Below are 11,539 nucleotides of genomic sequence, written 5' to 3'. Positions count from 1 at the left end.
ACAATGATGCGTTCGCTGTGCTGTCCGTAGTAGCTTACCTGCATTCATATTTTTTATTCATTATTAAATCTACTCCTGCATTACCCATATTTGATTTTGTATTTATAATCCTGTATTCACCTGACCAGAAGTCTTGTTCCTCTTGCCACCAAACTTCACTAATACCCACTATATCTAACTTTAAACTATCAATTTCCCTTTTTAAATTTTCTAATCTACCTGACCAATTAAGGATCTGACATCCACGCTCCGATCTGTAGAACGCCAGTTTTCTTTCTCCTGATAACAACATCCTCCTGAGTAGTCCCCGCCCAGAGATCCGAATGGGGGACTATTTTGCCTCCGGAATATTTTGCCTATGAGGACGCGATCGTCATTTAACCATACAGTAAAGCTGAATGCCCTCGGGTAAAATTACGGCTGTAGTTTCCCCTTTCTATCAGTCGTTCGCAGTACCAGCACAGCAAGGCTGTTTTGGTTAGTGTTACAAGGCTAGATCAGTCAATCATCCAGACTGTTGCCCCTGCAACTACTGAAAAGGCTGCTGCCTCCCTTCAGGAAGCACACGTTTGTCTGGCCTCTCAACAGGCACTTAACAAAATTATGACACATTACAACTAGGCACCAACAATCTTTGGGTCAGGTGTCATGAATTATAAATACAGTAAAACAGGACAATATTTATTTATTTATTATGAAAATTAATAGAGTTTTATTCGATATGAATTTTGTAATTGACATTTGAATTCATACACACACACACACACCTGAGTGAAAACAAATTACAGAATGAATGAATATTAAATTTCAAAGGAAAGGAGGAAGTAAATAAAACAGGTCAGAGCATCCCCAACTTGCGCCACTCCTCCTTCAGCTTTGGCAGCTGCAGGCCTTCCCAGTGGCGCACCGGCATCTTGGCGAAGAACCTGCGGAAGAAGCAGCCAGTGACAATGTGGTTTGTGAGGGATAATGCACTCTGACGGGGTGCAGGTGGATATCTGCTGGGTCCTTTTTCAGAGTACCATCCAAGCATTTACCTTAACCAGGGTGTATACGCAGACAAGAAATAAAATTCCTGGATTTACCAATTCAAAATCCACTTTTTCGCAGGTGAATATACACTCCTCCCCTGGTGAAAATACATTTTTACTCGGGTGAAAGTAAACTTCTCCCTATTAAGTGCCATACTTTCTCTCGGAACTGTACAACTTATCAAGTCCGTGAATGTTGAAGGTTTTATATGCCAGTACAGAATTTTCCAGCACTTTAGGAAAAGAGATCCAGCAAAAAACAACACGTTTTGGAAAGATATTTGATATTCGGCAACATTCACACTGCATATTTTTGTATTACAAAAGTATTAACACACGTTCCACCAAAAACAGCACAGTAGTAAAATCAAGGTTAAGAAGCGAATCATAGCTCACGTCACATGATATCACCAGCCAATAATGGCAGATATTTAGAGCACAAGATAAGTTATGTAGTCAGCCAATAGCAACAACACTGTTAAGTAGTGTGAACACACAAATAACAAACATTAATTGCTTATATATCTAAAAACTAAGATGATGTAACTTACCAAACGAAAGTGTTGGTATGTTGATAGACACACAAACAAACACAAACACTCCCAAACACACACAAAATTCAAGCTTTCGGAACCCACAGTTGCTTCATCAGGGAAGAGTGAAGGAGAGGGAAAGACGAAAGGATGTGGGTTTTAAGGGAGAGGGTAAGGAGTCATTCCAATCCCGGGACCGGAAAGTCTTACCTTAGGGGGGAAAAAAAGGACAGGTACACACACACACACACACACACATCCATCCCCACATACACAGACACATATGTCTGCTTGTGTCTGTACATGTGTGGACGGAGGTGTGTGTGTGTGTGTGTGTGTGTGTGTGTGTGTGTGTGTGTGTGTGTGTGTGTGTGTGTGTGTGTGAGAGAGAGAGAGAGAGAGAGAGAGAGAGAGAGAGAGAGGGAAAGAGTGTATACCTGCCCTTTTTCCCCCATAAGGTAAGTCTTTCCACTCCTGGGATTGGAATGAATCCTTACCCTCTCCCTTAAAACCCAAATCCTTTCGTCTTTCCCTCTCCTTCCCTCTTTCCTGATGAAGCAACTGCGGGTAGCGAAAGCTTGAATTTTGTTTGTGTTTGTTTGTGTCTCTATCAACATACCAACACTTTTGTTTGGTAAGTCACATCATCTTAGTTTTTAGATATATTTTTCCCATGTGGAATGTTTCCCTCTATTATATTTATGACATTAATTGCTTAAATATACATAAGGGTAGTTACAAGGAACCTAAGAGCACAGCTTATATTGCACCGGCTGAATATTTAACAAGCGCAACTATAACTTGCACTGCTGTGCACCGAAAATTTCGTAGGTTACCTGGACGAACGTGTGTTCCATCAAGCACTTACTTTTCCTCACAGAATCCAATTATTTGTGAAACTGCTCAAGAACTCCCTCCACATTTTTTTGAAGGATAATTGAAAGGACTAATATGAATATGGAAAACTAACTTTGAAACTTGGTCTTTTTTCGCCTGCATTACCCTTTAGGATATATCAAACACAAATGTACCTGTAAAATTTTAAGTAATGGTAAAAATCGCTGGTCTTTTCAGCCCTAAATTTTTCTAAGTGTTAAGTTTTGAATTAGAGAGTAACGCGCCGCGAGTTAGGAAATTCATCGCACATTCTCACGTGCAACATAATTCATCTTACATGAAAGGAAATTCACTCTGAAAGTAACACTTCTCAAGCCACTGTTCACAATATTTTCGTGCTACCTGTTAGCAATGTAAACAGTTATGACTTCACACAGTCATCTAAATGAGGAAGAAGCATCAAAAGCAGTTTGTTGTTCGCTATGCTGCAGAGTCTTTGACACATTTCGCTCTCGGCAGATGCTTGGGTGTGCACTGTGTTTTGTTGTTGTAAGTGGCACATTTTCTTTGCAACTGAAGTTTTTATTTTGGTGCTGTTCTTTCATTTATGTCTTATTGCTGCAGTATTATTCAGCAGTAGTGGGCTAGGCCAATTCTTTGTTAGAGTATCAGTGCTTACCAGTCAAAATTATAAAAATTTAACTGAAAACTAAAATATGAAAAATTCCCAGAATTCCAAAAATTTCCAGATATTTTCCTAATTTCTCCCGGATGAAAAAATTCCTGGAGTTTCCCCAGATTTCCTGGTTGTCTCCGGACATATACAACCTGCCTTACTGATTTACAGACCACAAAAAACCTAAATCTGTAAAAAAATTAAATCAGGCCTTTTGTGAAACCTGGCGGTCAATTCCTGATTACACAGGGGTATCCAGATGTACAAACGACAGGTGGAAGAACTTAGCCACTGTCTGTAAACGATTTCTAATGTGACTTAAAGTGTATTAAGGCCTGAACTTTTAATGCAAAAACCATTAAAAATTGGGGGTTGCACAATAGCAATGAAGAGTTGAATGTTGAGAGTTATTGGTGGAGACAGGAGACCAAGCAAGTGTTTCAATGAAAAGTGTGAACCAGAAGCTGTAACTGTGACCATAATGGTGATTACAGGACACTCAGCCAAGTGAAGGGGTGGTGAGTGGAGCCGAATTACGAAAAAACGATAAAACACTGAGATGGAATATGCGATGCCAGAAAACAAGATTTGGCCTGGAGTGCCTCAGTCTAGACAGAGCAGAAACAGTGTTCAATATACAGCAGAGGTGGCTTACTTTTGCTGGATGTCACGCAGGACCTCTTTCTCTGTGGGAGTCAGCCCGTCGCGCAGGATCTGCAGGTTGGACTGCAGTTCTCGCACGCTGTTGACGCCGACAAGGTGCGTCGCCTGCCCCTCACGCGTCAGGGCGTGGTGCACCGCCAGCCGTGCGAGCTCCACTCCCCTCTCCTGTGTCAGTGAAATAGAATTGGTCAGAATGGTGTATTCGATCCTATATTTAGTGCAGGACCTGATACATATGTATTTCTCAAATATACAGCTTGTCTTTTCAGTATCAGGCATTTCTGTATGATTCTGAGTAGCTAACTGACACTTTTGGTTACTAACTTTTAGGATTTTGCTTTTCATAATGAGTACTGTTAATAACGTGTGGGGCACATATATATAATGTAAATTTCATAATTTTTCTTAAATTCCTACTTTCATGTAAACAGTGGAAGTGATTTTGATTTCAATACAATATTAAATACGAGCAAGTATTAAAGGCTTTAAAAAGTGAACAACAATAATAATGTATGGGTCAAAAGTTTAGTGAAAATCTTTCAACTTGACAACAGTTCAGCAACTTGTATATCCCTGACCTACCCTAGTAACCCTATTACAGATAGGGGACCTACAGTTTAACATATGGAATCCAAATTGCATGTCATTCTTGGCAATCTGAAGGCCAGTTTAAAGGCAGACTGAAAAATACGTGGTCCAACTGGGATTTGATACTGCAAACTATCAGTTTCTGAACACACGCTTCATCAATAGCCCACTGGGCTCTACTTTCAAAAAGTGTAAAATGTATTACATTGCATTTGACAAAAGTCATAGACAAGAAAATATATTTTATGTTAGTAACCAGAATATACATAAAAATACATAAAAATGTTACATGAGTAAAGAAGTTTTCTCTGAAATTATCTGCATATAATTAAATGAAAAATAGTTACTGTTCAGAAATTATAAATATGTGGCTGACAGAAGCTATGAGTTTTGATCTTGTCTTGTTGGTTGTTGTCTTTATCTGTGCTTGCCTTTTCCCTTTGCCTTTTTTCTGACTTTGGACAGAAATGATGATGACTGACAGCAGATTTTGGTCTGGCACGTTAAAATGGGAAATCAAAATTATTTAGTGTCATTTTTACACAGTAGAACATAGGTCATCAGATTTCGTTGCCTACACCAAGTATTTCAGTGCAATAAAAATTACCTAGTGGCATTAATTATCCCCAAAGTCATAAATTTCTGCATGGCATAATAACCATCTCAGTTGCAATTATTGTGTTTACCTTTTATTCATCATGAGAACAGTAAAGCATGAAGTCATATTGGTATAAAGGTGAATTTTTTCACTCAGCTTGTAACACGGCATTTGGAAAGCTGCTGTGCAGTTACATTTGTAGGAAATTACTCCCACAAGAGGCTATACAAGTCTTAACCTGCTTCACTTTGCTGCCAAACACTTTCTGCAAATTTCATTGTGATATGCTTCTCACATATGCAGTTATTTCAGTTTTTAAGAGACAAAGTGACCATTGGCGATTCTGATCCTCTGCAAATTTTGCAGCTTACAAAAAAACTTCTGGCAGAGTAAGGTCAGGTCAGCGAGGAGCCAATGTTTTTTGAAATGACATTTTCCTCAAAAATTTTTCCCAGAAGACACACAGTGTTAGCTTGCAGGCAGTAGTGCCATCTTGTAGTCTATTTGTCTGCCTCTAGCTGGCCAATGAAATCGTGGATGATTTAACAATAATGTTCACAGTTTCTTCAAAAACTAAAGGACCACTAATTTTTCATCCAGATACTGCTACCCTCACTCCAATTTTCTGCTCACGCAACGGCATTTTAAGCACAGTATGAGGCACATCCATTGACTATACTCTTGTGTTTCTTGTGTTAATGTGAGCAAGCAGGCGGAACTAGGAGTCGTCTGTAAAGAAGGTTACTTCAAGAATATCAGTGGTATTCCCCTCAATAAAAGATGTAAACCAATTGCAGAAATGGATTCACTTTTCACGATCTGCATCATCCAATTTGCGCACTGCTCTCACTTTAAGTGGAACAATTTTAATACTTGTCTAGCCACTTTATGGCTAGTCACAAGACCAGTATCTTTTCCTCGTGCCAAATTGCACAGTTTACTGGGCTCTGGTGCCCACAGTCAGAAATATCCAACAATTTCTGTTCATTAATTTAGATGGTCTTCCAGTTCATTTGGCACCCAACACTGTGTTTGTTGTTGTTGTGGTCTTCAGTCCTGCGACTGGTTTGATGCAGCTCTCCATGCTACTCTATCCTGTGCAAGCTGCTTCATCTCCCAGTACCTACTGCAGCCTACAGCCTTCTGAATCTGTTTAGTGTATTCATCTCTTGGTCTCCCTCTACGATTTTTACGCTCCACGCTGCCCTCCAATGCTAAATTTGTGATCCCTTGGTGCTTCAGAACATGTCGTACCAACCGGACCCTTCTTTTTGTCAAGTTGTTCCACATTCTCCTCTTCTCCCCAAATCTATTCAATACCTTCTCATTAGTTATGTGATCTACCCATCTAATCTTCAGCATTCTTCTGTAGCACCACATTTTGAAAGCTTCTATTCTCTTCTTGTCCAAACTATTTATCGTCCATGTTTCACTTCCATACATGGGTACACTCCATACAAATACTTTCAGAAACGACTTCCTGATACTTAAATCTATACTCGATGTTAACAAATTTCTCTTCTTCAGAAACGCTTGCCTTGCCATTGCCAGTCTACATTTTATATCCTCTCTACTTCAACCATCATCAGTTATTTTACTCCCCAAATAGGAAAACTCCTTTACTACGTTAAGTGTCTCCTCCCAAAATTTCTAAATAGGTAAACAAACCACATTATGATGAAATACAGCTGTTCCCAGAAATTTGTCAGCAAATGTTTCCTGCTCTGAATCTGTGTATTCATCACCCTGTTGAAACATGTGTTTGACAAGACAAATATATACCTCAGTTGAAAGCATCATTATTTAAAAACAGACTGAACACCTAAACCCTACACATTACATCCAGTAACTTTCATCAACTGAACTAAACAGTTATATGGTACACAACAGTAGAACAAATTAAAAAATAATCACATATCGACGAAAGAACAGTTCTGCTGACTGTTTCGAACTTCCAACCTAATCTACATCTGTTGTCCACAGTCCAGTGCACAACAACTTTCCGATCACAATGTATTTAGTAATGATGGGCCTTTTTGATTGTCTCATTTAGGCTTCCTTCATACTTATTGGATTTGAAGTTCAGTACCCAAACACCAATTTCCTAAAACAGTATGACATACTGAGGAAAAAGGATTTAGAGAAAATTTGAACAAAGACACACACAGAATATTTTGTGGTCCTCAGTACTGCTGGATGTCTTCAAATTGCAAGTTCACATGTTTGATTATTGTCACAAGCAAAATTTTTAATTTTAATTGTATTTTATGTTTATTATCAAGGTGGAAAGTTAAAAACAAATATTGAAGCAAAAATTTTTAATAAAAAATTATCTTTCATTTTTAATTATTGAGAACATGGAAATGCAGGTATTCATAATAAGAGGGCAATTCAAAGTTTGAAGAATCGCTACTAGATGTCAGGGCTAGCACAATGAGCTTCCAGTGAACTGGTCATGTGAAGAGATGGATCACATTTTAAAAGTGGGACTGGATGAGAAAATTATCTGCTAGGTGGATGCTACAACTCTTAATCCACGATCAGAAATGCATCAGAATGGAAATGTCTGACCCATTTTCAGAGCAACCAAAAAGATTTTTCATGCTGATTTGTGACCACAGATGAAATACTACTATACCCAGAGACAAATAAATAGTCAAAGCATTGGAAACAAGTTGATTCACAACAACCAAAGAAAGCAAAGGCAATATGGTCAGTTGGAAAGGTCATGATGTCAGATTTCCAGGGTGCGAAAGGGATACTCCCAACAGATTACCTTTCCTCTGGTCACACAAATGTGGGACAATACTGTGCTAACCTCCTGTATCAACTACAGAAAAAGACACATGAAAAAGGCCGATTTAGCAATGAATAAAGTCATTTATCATCAAGGCAATGAGCGCCCACACACTAGTGTCATTGACACAGCAAAAATATGTTAAGTATGAGACGAATTGTTGCCACATCCTCCATATCTGATTTGGCTCAATCACACTTCCATCTCTTCCCCAAACTCAAAATTTTTCTTGGTGAATGGAGATTCTCTTCAAACAAAGAACTGGCAGCCAATGAAGTTGGCAGGTATTCTGCAGGCCTGGAGGGATTTTAATTTTGGAGATGGGATCAAGACATTGGAACAAGGGCATTAAAGTACACAGAAATGATAATGGGGGTGGGGGGGGGGGGGGGGGGGGGGGCAGGAGAAGTTCACTGAGGTAAGTTATTTCCTTCTACTAGACTCTGAGAATTTTTCAAATTACCCTGTAAATTTGTACAACGTTGAGTGATTCTGTGAATAAAGAGCTTGAAATGTTTTATATTAGATGTGTTACAGCACTCATAAATTTTTAAATATTTTTTCTTTCGCCAGCCTGAGAAGTGTGTTGCACTGCCTTAGGAAACTGATGTAAGGGTGCTGACCTTGGAATCAAAAAGTCTTAAGATCTCATTGGAAGATGCCTCGGTCACATTATATATTACAAATCTATTTAACACACACAGGCACTGCTTTCAAATCCCAGATGCACACACAATGAACCCTTTACTCTGCACCTCTTATGTGTACCCTTTCGCCTGCAACTTTTCCGTTTGCCTTCACTCCTCTCCCTGCATCTTTCACTCTGATCTTGCTCCTCTTCCCCTGCACCTTTTACTCTGCATCCTACAGGTCTTACCCTGCATCTTTTAAGCTGCACCTTTATTTCTACACATTTCTTTACTCTGCCATGCCAGTTTCTTCACACCCACCTTGCAGTAGTCGGCCGCCGCCCGGCACACATCCTTCAGCTCCTGGGGCGCCGGGTGCCACGGCTGTGGCCCCGAACTGCTCAGGAGACCCATTGCCACACCTGCAGCACAGATCACGCCCACGCCCTTCTCCTGTGGAAGGGACACACACGGGACTATTCAATCCGTCACTCACACACACAGCATTCTGTAAATCCTGTCACGATGGAAAGCCCTGAGGCGTGTGGAACGCGCCGAGGTAGACATTGATAGGCAGAAGCAACTGCTGCTGGCTACTTCTCTAAACATACTAACAATAAAGTATTATGACTACTGCTAATCTGATCATACAGAGGACCACAAAGAAAAAGCAAAATGTGATCAATTACCATGAGATAACTAACAAAAGAACAATGTTCTCACTAATTTATAGCTTACAACAAGGGAAAAAACTTAAAATAAACAATCAAAATTCATGGGAGAGAACTCCACAGTGTTTTTAATGAAACTGGGGTCTGACAGGCAAAGGGCTATCCCCAGTTCTTTCACTTATTTTATTTTATTTTATTTTATTTTACACGTGTAGTTCTATAGGACAAAACTGAGGAGCAAATCTCCAACGTCATGGAATGTGTCCATACATGAAATTACAACATAAAAGTAATAGCAGATAAATAAAATGTTTATGAAATAAATACAATCAACAACATAACATCGGACTCAGCTTAATTTTTCAAGGAATTCCTCGACAAAATAGAAGGAGTGACCCCATGAGGATAACCTTCAGTTTAAATTTGAAAGCACATGGATTCTCGTATTTGTATTTCTTACTGAAAATGGATGCAGCAGTATACTGCACACCTTTCTGCACAAGTGTCAAGGAAGTGCGATCCAAATAACGATTGGATTTCTGCCTAGTATTAACTGAGTGAAAGGTGCTAATTCTTGGGAATAAGCTGCTATTGTTAACATGAAACAACACTAAAGAATATATACATTGATAGGCCAGTGTCAGAATATCTGGACTAGTGAACAGGGTCGACAAGAGGCTTGCGAACTCACACCACTTACTGCCCGAACTGCCTGTTTCTTAGCCAAAAATATCCTTTGAGAATGGGAAGAGTTACCCCAAAATATAATACCATACAAGACAAGGAAATGAAAATAAGCAAAGTAGACTACTTTTTGTGTTGAACTATCACTTACTTCAGATACTGTACGAATAGTAAAAATGACAGCATTAAGTCTTTGAACACGATATGAAACTTCCTGGCCGAGTTTGAGTCTCGGTCCAGCACACAGTTTTAATCTGCCAGGAAGTTTCATATCAGCGCACACTCCGCTGCAGAGTGAAAAAACTCATTCTTTCAACACGATGCTGAACATGGACTTTCCATGACAGTTTACTATTAATCTGAACACCTAGAAGTCTGAACTGTTCGGTTTCAATAATCGTATGCCCATTCTGAGAAATTAAAAAGTCGGGCTTTGTAGAATTGTGTGTTAGAAACTGTAAAAACCGACTCTTACTGTGATTTAGCGTTAGTTTGTTTTCTACAAGCCATGACCTTATGTCATGAACTGCATTATTTGAAACCAGGCCAATGTTGCACACAACATCCTTTGCTACCAAGCTATTGTCATCAGGACACACAAATATTTTAGAATGACCTGTAATACTACAGGACACATCATTCACATAAATGACATCACTCATATAAATAAGGAACAGGAGTAGCCCCAGCACTGATCTCCAGGGCAGCCCCCATTTGACTGTGCCCCACTCAGACCCCACATCACAGCCATTCTCAACACTGTAAATAATGACCTTTTGCTGTCTCTTGTTAAAGTAAAGTCTCATCAAATGTGTGTTATGGGAATATTGCTGGAAATGGGAAAAGGAATTAGCCTGGTCGGAGGTTCAAAAAACAGTGTTAAGTGTCAACTGCCTCGAATTTGCCAATGACTTTGTGATCCTGTCAAGAAACACATGCACAGCTATGGAATAGATCGACATGCTGGGGGAATAAAAAAGGAGGCACATTAAGCTGCCCTCCAAATTTATTTCGAAAACGAAGTACGTAATTGATGTCAGAACAGCACTTAATCAACTAACACAGAAAAAAATGGACAGTTTCAGATATGTTGGTGGAATAATACAGATGAATACTACAACATCAGAAGCCAATGAAGCAGGAGAGTGAAGGCTGTCACAGCTTTTGTAGGACACATCTTCTATAAAAGGACAAAGATAATCTCAATGCTAAACTCAGGCACTACGACAAAGTGATGGAAACTTAATGTCTATACACAAGCGAATGCCTCAGAATGGTAGGACAGACTGTAATGAGAGAAGGCAAGGAGTTTGAGCATAAGATAATAGACAGGCAGGTTAACCTGCAAGGAAAAAGGAAGGGGAATGAGATAGCGGCCAACTGATTGAATCAATATGGAAATTGTGATTAAAGCTCTATGGACACCTGTTCAGAATGGATGCAACATAACTGACAAACATACCTGAAGTCTCTGATGAATGGTTTGAATATGTATGGAAGGATCTCGACAGTACTGGGACTGAATCAGAAAGATGTCTCAGTACAGATCACTGATACCTTCTAAGTTTAAGTTCATGACCAATTACCAAATGGAACATTACATGTAAATGCTCTTCTGGAAATTGGTAAACAGAAAGAACTGACATTATCTTTTCAGAAAACCAATATACAAATTCTAGCAGTCCAGAAAAATAAGATTCTTGGTTGAGTATGAAGTTGATACACAACATTATAGAATTTATAATGGAAAACTAGTAATAAGAACCTGCAAATGTTTGTAACAGCATTTTATGTGCACAAAAAACTGTAGATAGTATAACAGATTTAAGTCA

The 11,539-nt window shown here is 39.2% G+C and overlaps 1 protein-coding gene across 2 annotated transcripts in view; it reads right to left on the bottom strand.

Moving 5' to 3' along the window:
• Positions 1–667: 667 nt before the first annotated feature.
• LOC126295444 (uncharacterized) overlaps positions 668–11,539 on the bottom strand; it is a 67,100-nt gene continuing 56,228 nt past the window's right edge. For both annotated transcript variants that reach the window (XM_049987944.1, XM_049987943.1), the window contains 3 exons: positions 8,674–8,805; positions 3,733–3,905; positions 668–926 (listed from right to left, as the gene is read on the bottom strand). In XM_049987944.1, the coding sequence (XP_049843901.1) occupies positions 839–926; positions 3,733–3,905; positions 8,674–8,805 (393 nt within the window). In that variant the 3' untranslated portion in view covers positions 668–838. The remainder of the gene's footprint in view (positions 927–3,732; positions 3,906–8,673; positions 8,806–11,539) is intronic.

The sequence above is a fragment of the Schistocerca gregaria genome, chromosome 11 (assembly GCF_023897955.1).
Source record: "Schistocerca gregaria isolate iqSchGreg1 chromosome 11, iqSchGreg1.2, whole genome shotgun sequence".
Taxonomy (NCBI): domain Eukaryota; kingdom Metazoa; phylum Arthropoda; class Insecta; order Orthoptera; family Acrididae; genus Schistocerca; species Schistocerca gregaria.
This window is presented reverse-complemented; position numbering and strand designations above follow the sequence as displayed.